Source organism: Rhipicephalus sanguineus, chromosome 4 (genome assembly GCF_013339695.2).
Source record: "Rhipicephalus sanguineus isolate Rsan-2018 chromosome 4, BIME_Rsan_1.4, whole genome shotgun sequence".
Lineage (NCBI taxonomy): Eukaryota > Metazoa > Arthropoda > Arachnida > Ixodida > Ixodidae > Rhipicephalus > Rhipicephalus sanguineus.
The window spans coordinates 142,360,681-142,377,974 of record NC_051179.1 but is presented as its reverse complement, the minus strand read 5'-3'; the positions used below and the strand labels follow the sequence as shown (position 1 = coordinate 142,377,974).

The 17,294-nt window shown below is 45.1% G+C and overlaps 1 protein-coding gene across 1 annotated transcript; it reads left to right on the top strand.

The window, feature by feature from the left end:
• The first annotated feature begins 298 nt into the window (after positions 1–298).
• LOC119390764 (glutathione S-transferase 1) lies at positions 299–8,736 on the top strand. Its single transcript, XM_037658464.2, has 5 exons — positions 299–518; positions 1,674–1,732; positions 3,040–3,181; positions 6,425–6,598; positions 8,469–8,736. The coding sequence occupies exons 1-5, from the start codon at positions 378–380 to the stop codon at positions 8,607–8,609; spliced, it is 657 nt and encodes a 218-aa protein (XP_037514392.1). The 5' UTR covers positions 299–377; the 3' UTR covers positions 8,610–8,736.
• Positions 8,737–17,294: the final 8,558 nt, after the last annotated feature.

Genomic DNA, 17,294 nt, shown 5'->3' with positions numbered 1-17,294 from the left:
AGTTAAAAAGAATAGGTTGGCGCGAACACTTTCGCAAGATCAAAACGAGTGTCAGTAAAGGCTCTTCATGCAGCTGTAGCGAGAGAGGAGTACAACGAACTGGCGACGTAAGCAGCAAACTTATTAAAGCGAAAAATGCGCTCAATAATAGAACAGAACACCTGCCGAATGGTTTCTTTTTTACTGGCGGAAATACGCGCGTGTGTAGTGCCGGCACTAATGGGCGTGACACACGTGGCGAACAGTCCTCGCTTCGTATACGCGTCTAGGGGGCGGCACTGTGCCTTGCAAAGTGCTGTTCGAAGGAAAACGTTTCACTCGATTGCCTGTACTGGTCCCGTGAAGTGGACGTCGCAGGTGCGAGGTAACAGAGCATCATGCCCGTAGAACTGTATCTCTTCCAGGGTAGCGCACCCTGCACATTTGTGCAAATGGTCGCAAAACACATTGGCGTTGACCTGAGCCTTAAGGACCTCGATTTCTTGAAACGAGAACACGAAGCACCGGAGTTCACCAAGGTATGTGCACTTTTTATGAAGTTATAGCAATTGCTTAATTATTAAAGCTACAAAAATTACTCCTCTTTAAAAAGTCATCTAATAAGTATGAGCACTGACTGCAAACCAGGATTCTAGCTGGGATGCGCCAGCTTATAAAATTGTGGAGGATCCTATATATTGACCGCTTATGACGATGTTTTTCTTTTTTTTTTTTGCTGAGTCAGCTCAGTTATAGAAACAAGCCTTGTATTCTAGGGAAGCAAAATGGGAGGGGGGGGGGGGGGAGGATTGTTGTGGGTAGTTTCTATTGTGTAATATCGGATGTTTTCCCTAGATATTTATCGCTTTCCTAAACTAGGGATGCAGTATCACCCACCTAGCCTACATATTTCTCTTCAACCTTCCTCGCGATTTAAGTGAACGATGCCTTGTTTCCAGGGCAGCGCTGGCTAAGTTCCCGATCTCCATATACACTGTGCCTTGTTATGAAAACTTAGGCTAACCCCGCGTGTTTTTCGGCGTAATAATAAGTACATAATAACAAGTAATATCTATGGTAGAAGTTGCGCCCCTGCTAACATGTCTTAATATGAGCATATCAACTTGTGACTGCTTAGGGGGTGTATTGATTTGCCGAAACAGGGTCGTTAAAATAAGTACAAGTACTAAATAGAACGCAAGTGAACTTATGCTTACGGGAAGGCAGCAGCTGTACTAGCAGAAAAGTGTATGCACGACTGTTGTAGGGAAGGTTTTGAAGCATTTTGTATACGATATAAATTTCTGAATTGCACAGCAGCGCACAATACACGTTTTTTGAAGACAGACAACACAACAAAATTGGAAAAGCGAAATGTTATAGAGCCCTTAAACTCAGTCCTATTTTTTAGAAGGGAAGATAATGTATTCCATGCGCAAACAATAGTATAAAATTAGAGAGCGAGAGATAGGGATCACCTAACGATCTTGTTAAAAAGCGCGTGTCACTTATAGCCTCATCACACGTCAGGACCTTCAAACTGGCGTTTCGAAAATACAAATCGAGGCGCACGATACGCGTATCACCAATCTGTGTTGTAGTTAATGTGTATAATCGATCATCTGTCAATACTTGCCCCGCATCCATAAATTTTGAGAGATGTTAAAACTGAATAACTTTCATCTCTGCTGTAGATCAACCCGTTTCAAAAAGTTCCGACCATAAACGACTCTGGATTCATTCTCTACGAAAGGTGAGTCGGAGAAAACGCGCACGAGTTAAGAGCTGTGAAGTTATTGAAGAGGGCGTATAGGGACAAGAGTGCGAGAGAAGGCACTCAAATATACGTTACTGCAGTGCATATGCCTATGCGATAACTGTGATGCGTTTCTACCGTATTCACGAAAAGGTAACCAACGATTTTTAGAGCATGTTCTCATTTTCGAAATGAACACTCTATGCATTGACCATCGACTCGCAGGGCGCTGACTGCTGTGCAGGAGGTGCCCCTCGCGTTTTGTTCTCTTGTTTGCGTCGCTTTCTTGATTCCTTCGACACCTCACCCCCTTTTCTATCATATACAGCACATGAGAACCTCTACGGGGGGGGGGGGGGGCAAAAAATAGGTACCGTTAGCGTAAGTGTAGTTGCATCTTCGCCTCCCTCTCTATGGTTTTTAACATTTGATTATTCCTTTCTCTAGTCCGCGGCGACTCCTAAAGTGATCAAAACACTCCAGCTTCAGGTTTTTGAGGGAGCGGTTACTTGACGCTGCGACTACCATGTCACATTCGACACTTCATCGGTTTGCCATTTAGCACAGCGCAGGATAGCATTTCGATAGTACTTAATTAATGCATGTAGTAACAGGCAGCCATAAAGTGGCAAAATTGCTTATATACTGATTCTGTGTATAAGGTTATAATCGCACGAACAATCCTCGAACAAGGGATGACGCTGGGGCCAACGTATCGACCAGTCGTCTTATCTTCTTCAAGGCAGCAACTGCCTATCTTATCGCTTGTACGCGTACGCTTCGTAGACATGCACGCCGCAAGGCAGGCTGTTGCTGCATTCATGAAGATAATGCGACTTGTCGAAAGATTGGCTCCAGCCAAGTCCCTTGTTCAGGGATTTCACATTTCTTCAAGTCTTCATCTCCTGGCGTGGAATAAAGAACAAAGGGTTGATGTGGCCTACATGCCTAGAATGATCCGTAAAATGTATTTTCGCCTCGATGGAGGCGAAAATGCTTGCGGCCCGTGTGCTTAGATTGCGGTGAATGTTAAAGACCCCTAGGAGATCGAAATTTCCGGAGCCCTCCACTAGGGCGTCCTCTCATAATGATATCGTCGTTTCGGGACGTTAAATCCCAACAATTATTAATATTAATATATTATGAAATGCATGCAGTGTAGACGAATGAATTTTGCGTAGAAAGCACACTCGACCATCGGTGTTTTACCTATTGCTTTAAATGGCATTCGCCCTATAAGAATCACTGTGACCGTTCACTCATTACTTAATGAAATATTTCTTCAACTCTACGATCATCCGCAGCTCCGCCATCGCTTACTACCTGGTGAACAAATACGCACCGACGTCGGATCTCTACCCAAAGGATGTCAAAAAACGCGCACTGGTTGATCAAGTCCTTTCTGTGGTGTCGACACACATACAGCCAAAGTTTTCGGCCTTCTCGGTAGGTACTACGCTTGGTAATTTCACCTCTGGGATGCACTTGTTTTCTCAATCTTCGGATCATTCAAAAAAAAAAAAAAAACGCCAGACCTCTGCGGAAAGCGCAGCAGCGTCACAGTGAAAGCTAGAAGGGCGGCATTTTTAGAGGCCCTTAATTAAAAACTCTCTTGGGGCTACTAATACAAGTACACTAGCATGGTACCCACTACGCCATAAATCGTAATTTTTGTGAAGGTGGGAAGCACCCACTACGCCATTATTCTTAATTCTGTGGAGAAGCGAGGTACCAGATGCACATCTGTAAGGCAGAGTTGCCAGTTCCGCTTATTATAAGCGGATATGGGCTTTTTTTTTTTTTTTTTGACTGAGTCGCTTGGAAATTCTTGCAGTGGCTTGTCGTGTTTTTTTTTTTAAGCTTACTCGCGCTTTTTTCAGGAAATATTATGCTTTTAGTGCCCGGCATGTGTATTTGCGGTCAAATACATGGCTTGAGTCAAAATATATGAACCCCCTCCCCCCCCCCCCCCCGTAAGCACTCATCGAGCGCTCCGAGGCCACAACTTGTAGGTTTGGGCGAGTCGGTTCATGGTGCGAAAACTAGAAGCAGCGCGAAAAAAACGACGACAAAAATAGGAACACACACAACAACAGCGCTAGTCCTGTTTTGTGTGTTCCTATTTTTGTCGTCATTTTTTTTCGCGCTGCTTCGAGTTTTCGCTCCTAGGCCCTTCTTTTCCTCTTGGCGACATTTATAAAGGCGCTACAGCACGGAGGAAGAAAACTGAGGCGAGGCCCTGACGTCACTTTCAGTGAAGCCTCGTGGAGCGGGAAGTCGGTCATTTTGACTGGGAAGATTCCTCTCTCTCGTTTACATGTGAACAGTGAAGTAGAAAGCACATCTCTGCCTCCGGCTCGAAAACCACTTGGGATGCGCGGCGCGGCGCGCGTGTCCAATTCGAAGAACATGTATGGTTTCGCGGAACTAGATGACATGGATTTTCCAGATGTATTATAAACCAGTGACGATGACTCTGTATAGTGTGCGGTTCTAAAGTGCAAGAAACAACCTTCAGTGTTTTCAGCCATTCAAGCGCCTATTTTTATTACGTGAAATAAATAAACAATAGCGAAAAAGGTGATATAAACTTTTTCACTTTCAATATGTGCTTGTAGTATTTCTTTCACAATATAAGATAATTTTCAAGAATGAGAACATTTCTAACACGAAAGTGTTTTCTGCCGGAGTCCACGAAGACTGCAGTGACGTATTTCCGTCACGGAGATGAAGGTGAAAAAATGTACACCATCAGATGGCGAAGGAAAAAAGTTCCGTCAATGGGCATTGAACACACGACGGCTCGGTCCGCAAGAACAGATGCCGGGTACGCTATCCATTGCGCCACAGTCAGAGACTCTAGACGTTTTACAAACGCGCTTTTATATGTCACACTCTCCTCTCACAGTGCTCTCGGTCGGCGGTGTGGTGTTGCCCTATATGAGTGGTAAAGTAATGCAATTCGTGATTACCGTGGCCTCCGCGATTAGCCCCTGCAACGCTTGTTGCTAAACGTCCGTCCCATTCGGCGCGTTTTCAATAGAATTGCAATTTTTTCAATGCCTTAACACGATAAGGTGGCGATCCTAGCGTCGTAAAAGCGTCGGTCTCGCTCATAGCATCACGCTAATCCAAACCAAAAAAATACCTCTGCGACGCGCGCCTGCCTCACCTGGCTGTAGCACCGCGTTATTTGGCTGTAGCACCGCTTGTTTTGGACTTATTCACAGGACTGCCGCCGCTTTTTTGGGCTTCTTTCGTGGTGATTATTCGCTTGTTTATTCGGCGGCATCTGGCAACACTGCTGTAAGGCATTATGTGCACGTTGTTGGTGCAACGGCTGATGACGATGACGAATTATGGCTGATCCCTTTGTAATGGGTTGGAAGCTTTAAACGACCCACTAGTAACGTAATTCGCTTTGTGTGACACCCGGTCGTTATTCCACTCTCCCACCACGCTATATAACATACGTTAACGTGAGAGAGACAGAGAGAGAGAGAGGGAAAGAACGTTATTGAGACCCTGAAGAAATGGATCATGGGGGCCTTATGGGCTTCCGTGGCAACCATTAGAAGTGCACTTGCGAGGAACCTCCTCCCTATAAATCGTCATAATTTTCATGAAGTAGAGAAGCAGCCACTGTGCCATTTTTCGTCATTCTATCGAGAACCGTGGTACCCGCTAAACACCTGTAAGGCATATTATGTGCACTTTGCTGATGCTGTGCCTGACGACGATTAGGAATTATGGCAAAGTCCATCTATAGGTTGGAAGCAATCAGGAACCCACTCGTTGTGCAATTCGAACTGTGTGACGCCTGGTTACAGAATTCGCGTTGTGTCGCCGCCTGGTTGTTATTTTACTCTTCTACCACGCTATATTACATATGTTAATGTGGTTCCTTCCCAACATGAAGCCTGTATCGGGTCTTTTTGCAAAGCAGTTTTAAGCACCGTCGTGGTAGAATACTGGGCTCCCACGCAGAGGGCCCAGGTTCGAACTCCGTTCCATCCGGGATATATTTTATTTAGTTTTTTTCCTTATTTCGCGTGATAACGGTTACGGACACCGGCGGCGGAGGCGGGCAACTACGATGCCAAAAACGGCCGTTGTTTTGGTCTCATGACAGCCATCGCTGTCAAACACGAGTCCTGGTGTCAACAGCTTACCTGGAAACGAGAGTGTATATTTTCACTAAGTACTGAGAGCCGCTATCTTTTTGCTTTTGTGAAAGCACGGCTCCAGCTATTTATACTGTAAATTCCAAGGAATCCACCGAACCTTAAAGTCTTTATTATTATCATGGACAGATAGCTGACCTATGTAAATATTCCCAAGCAGGAGAACACATTTTACAATCGGTATCCTGCATTATAGAACTGGTCATTTTTTTTTTCTTTGACGCATACACCGACTTCTAGAGTTACACTTCATTATGGATCACAAACGGCAGATTTATGCTCTCTTCGCACATCATCTAACTTCAGGTACTAATGTGTCGAGCTTGTATGATTTTATTATCCAGTGCTCGATATAACACTTCTTCCAGGTATTGCGAAACAAGTAGGACATTCGCACGTTTGTGTTTCTCCAATCAAAAATGAGCAGTCATGCGCTTTACGCACCTCTAAACGCCACAACTGTGCTTTAAAATTAATCAACTGCATTTTCTTTCTACATATGTAGATACCATCCTTCCGGACCAACAAGAAACCGAGCGCTGAGAGCTTCAAGGAATTCGAGGAAGGCGTCATCAAGGCTTTCGAGCAGGTTATTGGCGATACAACAACGTTTGTGGCGTGCGACAACCTGACACTTGCGGATATTCGTCTAATATCTCTCCTGGCCTGCATTGTTCCGGTAAGCAGTCCACCCTTGCACTTAGCGAAGAGTAATTCTGCCTTAGCGCAGCAGCACAGCTAAACACAGAGCAAAACAAAAAAGTAGCTGCAGACAGGGGCGACTGGCATCAGTTATGCTAACTCATATAAAGAAGGAAAAGAACGATTATATGAGCGTTGGCTCCACAGATACTCCTGCTTCATGATTTCTCATCATTTCAAGCGGCCATCTTACCCTAAACGTTGGTAGTGTCGCTGCAGTAAATGTTAAGCTTGTGTTGATTACGATATGGCTGTGATATTTCATATATTATTCAATGCTCACTGACACTATACTGCTATATTTGATAGGGAAACTCCCTTGCCTTAGGAACCTTTCTGTGGCATTACTGTGCTAGAGCATCAGTACGGAAGAAGGAGGGCTGTTTCTATGCATTGCTGGAAACTCCAATAGAAGCCACGAAAACGCAGGTTGTCGGTTCAAACGCGCCTGTTTTCGCGTAAAATCAGCTACAGTGCAGCTGATAAAAAGAGGATGTTTATAAATGTTTCTTTATGATCCTTAAGGGTTTAGCGTATTTTAGGGACACTCATAATGGGGGCATTGTAGATGGAACAGCACCTCTTTTGTACGCTTACAACATTCCAGCTACATACACAACGAATCGATGGACATTTCTTACCCATTACAAAGTCCACTCGTCGAGTAATACACATTGTTTCAAAGTATGCTCAGCGAATTTGGATGATACCTAGTGCATTTTGTAAGCCATTCTATTCAGAAATAGAAATCACTTCTTTAATACTCTCTGTATCCGGTATTCCGTTTTGTGGCCCTTTCCGTTTTGTGGACGTTTACGTCCTTGCCCGTCAAATAATCAACACGTAGAAACTCCCACCATGCTGTCTAAGTGAATGTTGACTATGTTACCTTGGTTACATCAGCTACTTTTTCATGGAATAACGAGACGCAAAACTCCAAGGAAAGGAGAGGCAGAAACTTCCGAGTGACAGTCTTTATTTTCGCCTGTCTTTAGCTTGGTGCCTTGCGCCTTGTTATTCAATAAAGCATGCACCAACTGGCCCAAAATCAAGTTTTACGCAGCTCACTTTTAATAACGCCACCACCGGAAATAGCACAATCAACAATTTCTTCCTGCTAATTTGGCAAAAAACGAACGAGAAGACCCGGCAAGCTCAAGGAGATTAAGTGCAGAAAGAGAAAAAAACTTCATGGGAATGCGTTTATTTCAGTGAGTGTAATTATGTACTCTTAATTAAATGTCTGTGTAAATCTGCACGGCGAAAAATCTATATACCACTGACTTTTTAGTACAAACCTCCAGAACTGATGGCGCAGATACGAACGCCGATTTGTCGTATTAATTGTGCTGCACTCTCTTTGCGTGTACTAGGCAGGGCAGGATCTGCAATCGATAAAAGTATACAAGGTCAGCAATGTATGGGATGGTGCGCAGGAACGCTTCGCTTTCAAATATCTTTGCAGCGACGCCATGTTGTATCGGACCATTCGTTGTATTTTTCATCTATTGGTTGTAGATTGCGGGTATTGTGCTACTTGAATTTAATCTCCGTGCGGACAGCATTGTTCATCAGTAAGTTTTCATATATAATCAAAGCACCAACGGCTAATTAGGTGCTCGATGGAGAACTTTCTGAGGAACATACGAAAAAAAAAACGCCGAAATCACCTACTGCAGGCAGTTGTTTTTGCTCTGTTGCTCATTATTTTGACTCACGTCAAAAAGCAAATGTTTTACTGGTCGAAATAGTAAATATTAATCACATGTTCCGATGACAGGGAAATATTGTTCGCATACGACAGATTTTGCTGCCATGCTTTTTGACTCTGTTTTTTTCCTTCGCAGCTCAAGGATCTTTTCGATAGGTCAAAGTACCCGAATGTGGCGGCCTACTACGACCGAGTGGCAGCCAAAATGCCCTATTTTGAAGAGCTTTTGCGACGCCATATTGAAGATCGCGCCAGATTCTGGGCGACCCTTCAGTAATCTTGTAGAAAGAAGCGTTAGATGGAGTCGAACAACTTAAAATAAAACAAGAAAAACGGCGGTCGCTGAAAATTTTTTTCTCAAGTTACAAAAAGAAATGCCACGAAATAAAGCATTGAATACACGAGACCTATCTGCGTGGTCCATTGTGTTCTCTATTTCACAAATGTAAAACGAAACTATCACATACATCGGTCTGCAACGCATCACCATACACCAGCTTCGGCGTCAGGCCCTTCAGCAATGAGTCCAGAAGAGAGGAAGTGGCCTAAGAAAATCCAAGTTCAAGCAACTTGGAAAGTTATTCTTCGTGTTAAAAGGACTCGGCGTTCATCGTGCGTTTGCGGCGTAACGTAATGATGGCAAAGCGTTAATTAATCAATACCAGAGGGCCATGCAATCAGTGCGAACAAGGTGGTATATAATTTCGAGAGGTCATCTATCCAGGTTATCACTTTCGTGAGATCAACCGTTTCAATGGCGGAAAGCGTAAGAGTGCGTTGGCGTTCAGGGCGTAGAATATTGCTTCGCCCTTGCTTTAAGCGTCACCACTTCTATTCAGCGAACCAGCGCACAAATTTGCAGGGTGCACGACTTATGCGGAGGCTGTTATCGGCTACAAGCACAGCTGCATGCTTGCAGTTATTTTGGTAGCCATCCTTGAAACCTACGGGCAGCATTACATCGTCTTAGTATCTCAGCACAGCTAGCATGAGGCCATTTCCAAACAGGATTATAACTTGTCAGCTGCCCTATAGTTGCAATTGACCCTTAAGAATTCCTAAAACTCTGTCCGAAAAGAAAACAATCGAGCAAGAGAGTATGAAATATTCCATAATTTGAAACGTTCAATGTGCAGCGCCATAAACTGTCATACGCAAAAATTCCTACGCATATTGTGTAGCATACGTACCAGCATTCGAGAAGAGAAAATATTCAATTCGGCTTCGCTAAGGCATCAGTGATGACAGCGAGCCTAATGAAGGTTTCAAATCTTCGTAGCACGTAGAATTTCCTAGCCTGCACGAAAGCGCAAGCACTAGGGCATCGGGTCGGCATTCATGAAAGTATGTAGCCCTGTAATTACAGTTGAAAAAAATTCAGCCAACCCTGCTTCTAGACATATTGAAACGCCAACTTATTTTAGATGCGAAGTATCTCTTGCTCGGGGGTATGTAAGGTGGCGTGGTAATCCGCACGCAGCGTTGATGTCCGCACTCACACTACGCATGCACGACTCTCCTCCTTCCCTCTCTCCAACAGCTGCGCGTTACTCTCTCCACTTCTATACCAGCCCCTGCTTGCGCTTCTCCTGCGTTCTCGCTTCTGCTCTCACGGCGCATACGCTCCTCTCCTCCTGTAGTCTCCTCTCCTTCAAATAGTAGAGCGCTGCGCACGTTCAGTCCAGCGCTTGCCTCGGTTGGCTCCTCTGAAATGCGGGCTCGACATGACGAAATTCTCTCCTGCGCAGCGCCGCGATGAGGGCCAGCGCATACGCGTCCCCTCCCCCTCTCTCCTCTCCTACGCTGCCTCTCTCTCGCCTGCCTGTCGACGTTCCCCGCACGCCCTGTAAGAATTAACGGCCAGACTAGAGGGAAGACACGACGCGCGTAGCGTTCCTCTTCGCTTTCCACGATGCGAGGTCGGTAGCATGCCGAGCGAACGCCAACGGAACGCGATCGATGGATCATGCCTCATCGTCCTCTTTAGCGGGAGGTGGTGTAATTTTTTTAGGGGCGTAGCTCCTCTTAGTCTAACCTTGTCACGTCTCCGTTGTCCGGCGTATCCCCCGACAGCCGGCAGTAAACGACAGTATCTGTCCGGTGGTGGTGGTGGTGTGCGGCGTGACCACCCTTACTGCGCATGCGCATACCCTCTCCACACACCTCCTCTCCACTCCCCATCACCATTCCCCATGTCCTCTACCCCTCTCCCCTTTCCCTCTCCACTTACCCTACCCACTTCCCCTCTCCCCTTCACCTCTCCCATAACCAGTCTTAAAAACGGAGGGGGCGTGCACACATGAAGGCTCCCTAAAGACAATGCGCTGCGACAGTACGTCATATGTATCTCCCTCTCCTCTCCTACGCTTTCCCCTCTTTCTCCTCTCCTACGGTCCCCCCCTATCTTGCCTCGCGGCGCAGCGGCGCCGACGCAGGCAGCGTCGCGAGGCAGCGTCTTGATTGAAAAAACCGACCGCTCGCGCTGCACAACCGTTCACTGACCACCCCGTATATATATAGGCACTGGATTTTGACATCCAAGGTAGTGCGTGTGTGCGATTTCTGCTGTGCGTGATTAAACAATGAAAATCCACAGCGTAAATGTAAAATTAAAGTGAGCTGCAAGTCGTCATAACTCTCATCGAACCTTTAGTTTAAACACGCCCGATCTCACGTCGGTGATGATGTACTGGGCAGAATTCACGGAAGATACACGGTTTACCGATGAACCTCCGCAGCTTCGCCCACTCATCATCATTGACTCCGTGGATATGCTGTGATTTTTTTTTCATTGCGACCGGGTTCCACCGACTAAAAGCATTAACGTGCTATCGCTCAAATTTTTAGTGCTATGACTTGCAAGTTTCTTGTGCTAATAAATGTCAATAAATTGCAATTTTCTCGTGTTAATAAATGACCATTACTTTACCTTGTGCACCATGTAACACAGTTTGGCGAATCTGTGACTTGTAAATGCTTGCCCTAATGTCAATCGTACCGAAATCGGATAAGATATTGCCAAACGAATTGCCGTCAAGCTTTAAATTTTCTCAATGTTAATACATGTTGGATGTACTTGTTTTTCATTACTGTGTAAATGGAGATAATCCTTTTTTTCTAACATGTTAAGCTCCTGCTTGAAATATTTTATCCGCGTACGCCTTTAGCGCCCTGATCGTTTAAAACAAAGCACTTGCATATGTGCTGCCAACAGTTTCGTGTTCATATAAAATTTCCTCTCTTTCCGTTTGTCGTACTATCATTTTAATATCCACTTTCCTCTGCATTGCCTTCACTAACAAGACGGTAACTGTAAACAGAAAAACAATTCAAGTAGGCTAAATGAATCGACCCCATGTAGGGTCCGGTTTCATAAAATTTTGATCAGCTTGACTTTGAGGAAGGTGATTCGCTACACTATGTTGCACAATGGTTGAATTATTATAAATAGAAAGACATTCAATGGAAGGGACCGGCACAGTCCGTCAGTTCCGAAGCACTGTCAAGCAACAGACACGGCGGTGTCGGTAATATGGTGGAGGTCTGCGCCGCCGTCCAAGTGCATACGCCAAGCTTCAAACATATCTGGCGCTGTTTCGGGCCTTCTTATGAAGTGGATAATAATAATAATTTCTAGGATGTTACGTATCAAAAGAAGGATATGTTTAATAGGTACGCCGTGATGGGGGGCTTTGATCGATTTTCACCAACTGTGGCTCCTTAGCTTGCACCTAAATCTAAGTGCACGGGTGGTTTTGCATTTCTCCTCCATAGGAATGCGGGCGCCTTGTCGGGCGATCAAACTTGCACATAAAATGGCTAGCAAATTAAGCGCAGTTACCGAACTTGACACGTGTCGTAAGCTATTCACTATAGAATGGGGCATTCACAGGACATGAATTGAAAATTCCAGAAAATTTTGTAAAGTGGGATCTGTCCGTGACTAACTTGTCTTATGAGCCTTTGAAATTGCCTCAAAACAACGCTGGTGATTTCCTTGTCAGCGAAACGCCGAAGTGGACTCACATATACTCTAATATTAGAAAACGCCTACCGCGTGCCAGCATGTTCAACATGTATTTCTAGGGCGTTTCCTCAAGATATGTACTCTAATATGCGTACACAACCGAGTTTCAACAGGCGCCACAATACGAATACGCGCGCCTTGAATGTTGACGTTCGTTTGTTGGTCCTGTGTTCAGATATGAAAGGAATGGTGGGAACCACATTAGCAAGTCGCGTTATTAGCGGACGTACGTGCACTCAATACTGAGTGTTATGATGAGCCTTCATATTATTGTCTGCGGCTAAAAGTAACCGCCGAGTGATCGTAAAAATAATCGTTATTGTCGACGATGTAAGTGAATTCGTCGTCAGTGAAACTGTTCTTTTCGCCGTCGTTCCTACTCCTATAGGTGGCTGCCACGGTCACAGCCGTGTCTGTACGAGGTGTGTGCGGCTTTACCTTTCGTTATAGACAAGCTGGCATTCATATCCAAGGCAAGCAAAAAGAAACAGCAAGGTAAAAGCAAAGCATTGTGCGGGAACATCATTTTTCGTCGTGGTTGGTGAGTACTTATAGCATGGATGATGTAGCTTGAAACTCGGCCGAGGAGTCTCAAGGTGAGCGTCCTGATCGGCCACAGATGGGTGCCCTTACATCTTGCGCCAAACAAAATCGGCAAAACAGAAACATTAGGGTTCAGCAAGTTCACCATAATGAGTTCATCATCATGAGCTGTCATGACACATCGATGGCGGCAGGAACGCTTCCGTCTATATGATTGCTCCGTACTTGCTAACCAAGCCCGGACGTCCATGCTGACGCTGGTTTTCACTGCCTGTCCTTTCGTGGCACACGACACCAAGAAGCATCATCGCCACGACGAAAGCCAGGACTGCAAATGACCGGAAGAGGTTGTCGTACGAACCCAACGTGTCTCGAAAAAACCCTGCAAGGATGTGCGCGACAGCCATACATCAGAACACAAGGCTGTAAAATCAGAATATAATAAGCTAGAAATCACTTCAGGAGAACTGACTGGTGTGCTAGTTGGCCTTGCGTTGAAACATTTTATGTATGTATTACTTTTCACAGTATATAAAGATCGCTGCCTTTGTATAAATGAGCGCTGTAGCTCAGGCCTGGACACCTCGCACGTGAATTTTTCATGATTCATCCAACATGTATGCCGATGCTTTCTGCGTAAATATTTGTCTGGCCTTGCACGCCACCAAAGTTGAAGGAACTTCAGCATGACTAGGTGTCCGGCTTCCTTTCACGTAAGTTTCGGTGTGTGTAAACTAAGAGAATCTAAATGAATCAAATTGCCTTTAAGTGTAAATGTTTAGACTAAAGGTCATTTTATTCAAAAAATTATGAGAACATAAAAAGAGAAGGTCGCGCACACTTTCTTTGACCCAATGGTATACAGCGAAGAATGTCACTATTTACGATCAATTAATTTTTTATGCAGCGTCTCTACAGTTGCACCGCTATTCTAGAGGCCGCTGAAGTAAGTCACAAAGCGCGCCATTGCAAAGACAAAGTTTTGACTAAATGCTACAGTGATAAGCGTAACCAGAGAAATAGCAGCCTGCCACGCATATTTATGAGGAACATTTTATTTTTATAGTGCTACGTGTACCTCTGAAAAGTGCAATCTTACGTCATTAGCCGTCACGTCTTGAAAAGCAAGAGGGACGCACGGGCATCAAATAGAACACCACGAATTTCCTTTCTGTGTTTTCCACTTTATAACCTCTTCACGAGAAGACCGAGCGCACTTGTAAGAATGTGTCATGCTGGAAGGAGCGACTCGGTATTCTCGACTTTCCACATTCTGCAGGCGGAGGAATTTACGTAATAAAAGCTTAGAATTTGAGACTTACAACTGAGGTCAATGGATGGCGCTGGAGCCCGTATGTGCTTCTAAAACTTTTTTTCGCATTGCTTATATCAGTTAGTTAAGCTATGCAGCACGTGGCAAAATTTTACGAACGTTGTTTTACGGTAACGGCGACTGGTATGCATTTTCTACACATTTGTATCTATAGTCAAAGTCACGTAACCTCATAACCTCAATGCGTATAAATATGTTTCATACGTGCATCCTCCGAGAAGTCAGTGCCTTGCGTGCATTATTTTCCCTTTTACATTTCCTTCACCACAGCGTTCGCTCCCCTGACGCCAAATCTCGCGCTGTCACTGGGAACAACTTTAGAATAGGACGAGCAATATCGAGAAGACCGGGAAATATGTGCCCATGTAATTCAATGGGCATCTATGAAAAGATTGTAGGACCGTGTCTGCCGTCCGTGGCCTGGGTTGTCATCATGCTCTTTCAGAATTCATCGATGCACTTGGCACAACACGTCGAACGAGCAGATGAATTCAGAACTCTGTCCTCCACTAATGTGAGATCGTACGCGCAAGTTGTGTAGCCTATTGCTTCCTGTTCGCATAAGCCTGGAGTAGCTGTATGTGCTGCGTGGAGAAGCGTTTCCAGCTATTGCTGGCACGCGCATAATTTTTCATCTGAAATTGCAATTCTGTCCACGAAACCACAATTAGGGAAGGATGTCAGTATTCTGAGGCCGCAACCCACGTTGCAGGACCCATTTTGCATTCTAATTAAGCTACGTTTATACCCGATCACTAACTTTGAAAGACTCTTGTAAAAGTAGTTTACGCTTTACTGACAACGCGCTCAATATCAATGCAGTAAAAATAACTTGAGAATGGTAACTTGAACAAGAGGGTCTTCTGGAGTGCTCTGCGCTTACCTACTAAAGCAGGGTTTCCAAGCAACAGAGGCAGCATCGCCACTCCGGTGATGCCCATGGCCGCTGCGATGTTCTCGATACCAAGGTAGTCCGCCACCAGTACACCCTTCATCGTCAGAAGGCAACCAAACTGTGCTGCTGCAACGAAGCACACAGACCAGACACCCTCCACCGACTGCACATGAGGCAGGGCCATCCACGTTAGTGCTATTAACAAGTAGCAGAGCGCCACGAGTGCGCTGCGGCTCAGGTAACCCCGGTCTGCTGCGAGTGGTAGTAGTATCCTGCCAATGAGCCCCGCCAACGAGATGCATACGATCATGTTCTTCGCTTGGGCAACCGTCCATCCTTTGTCCACAGCGTAGTCCACGATGGTCGTAGACATAAGCATGTCGCCGTAGTCGCATAGCACAAACGCCGGAAGGAAAGCGTAAAATATCGGCGCCTTCAGCGGTGCGATGGCTGCACAAAGTGACGCTAAACATGGATGTTCAGTCTCGGATGGCTCGCCTTGCGATTCTCCGCTCAAACTGAGTTCGAGTCTCCCGGACAGTCGACGAACGTTTTCGACGACTTGTACCTGGAGTTGAGTTGTGATATAAACAGCAGTCAGACGTGCTGTGTCGTACGAGAAATATTGTAGGCCCTTGTAAACAATTGCAAAACGTTTAGTGCACGCCTAAACAGCTGCATTCAGCCCCCAAAATATCGACCTATGCGTATTTTTAGAATCCTTGCTTAAAGATGAGCTGAAGTTCTTTTAGGGCCGTACACCTGGGCCATACGCCTGACCCACACACTTTAAAAGCAAACCAACTTGCACAGTTGCAAACCAATTTAAAATTCTACAGATCTTTTTTCCGTGGAATGACCAGTATTGCATAGGAACATTCACGCGATATCGGCAACACGACACGATGTAAATAACCTTTCGCAGTCCCTGAAATGACACGATCACGGCGTAACCCAATCGCAAGCATTTTCCCAAAATCTTGTTTCTAAAGATCGCCTGAAGTTTCACAAATTTAAGACCGTTACCACGAAACCACACTTCTTTCTAGTAACATGTGCATTTATTGCACTCCATACTAAACTGCCCTGATTCGCTAAAATCATGTTTTTGTCGTCACCAGGAGAATACTTTGACTATACAAGTGGACATTGTACATATATGCAACATGATTTAAAAAAGCCAATACAAAAACAATTAACAATAGTCGAATGTTTGATGGCTTAAGTGAGCCAGCGTTTAACGAAAGAAAGCCGTTTTCATAAGAGCTGCTGCAAACTCACGTCTATTCATCGAAATGTTCGCTTCTGCTTATAGGCTCCGTGCAGACATAACTCCGCTGCCCGAGCGAAGGCGTCCCTAGCGGCAAGAAGCGCAGATTTGGCGGGATGCTCTCACGCGCTCGCAATGGGGTGAAATCGAGGAAGAATGCCTTTTACGATGACTAGACTTGTCGTGCTTTTCGCGCTTGGCCAGTGACCAGAGTGACGGTCAGTCCGCGTTATCAACGCGATCAGTAATCCACAGGTGGTGGACAATAAGAATAATATAGCATAAAACATCGCTTCGCGATTGCACCCCTGCTCGCTCCACGCTCCCGCTGTGACAGCGCGAGGTATTTTCGCGGGCAGTTCGTTTTGTGTCGGTTGCGCTGTTCATAGGAATGCCGAACTCCAGGAATAATTGCTGCGTTGTTGGGTGCAATACCATCTGCAGGAATTATCCGGGCACGGGCTTTTAGAGGTTTCCATTTAGAGAATATGAACGGTGGATCGCACTCGTTCGACGACAAAAGTCAGTTTTGTGAATAGATGGGGTGTTTTTTTTGTGTGTGGGCGGGTGCATTTGCCCGTGATCGTTGATCTGCCAAGCAACACCTCTTCCACGACGCCGTGAACATGCCCCGCTTCGTGGAGGTCCCTGCCCTTCTTTAGGTTAGTTGCTCGGAAGAAACTATCTATCTATATTTATTTATTTATTGATTTAGTTATTTATTTATTTGTTTATTTATTTATTTATTTATTTATTTATTTATTTATTTATTTATTTATTTATTTATTTATTTATTTATTCAAAGTGCCTTACAGGCCCGTTGAAGGGCATTGACTAAGGGGGACATCAGTATTTACAAAACAATATCGTAGCTCTCTGAATCCAAACGTAATA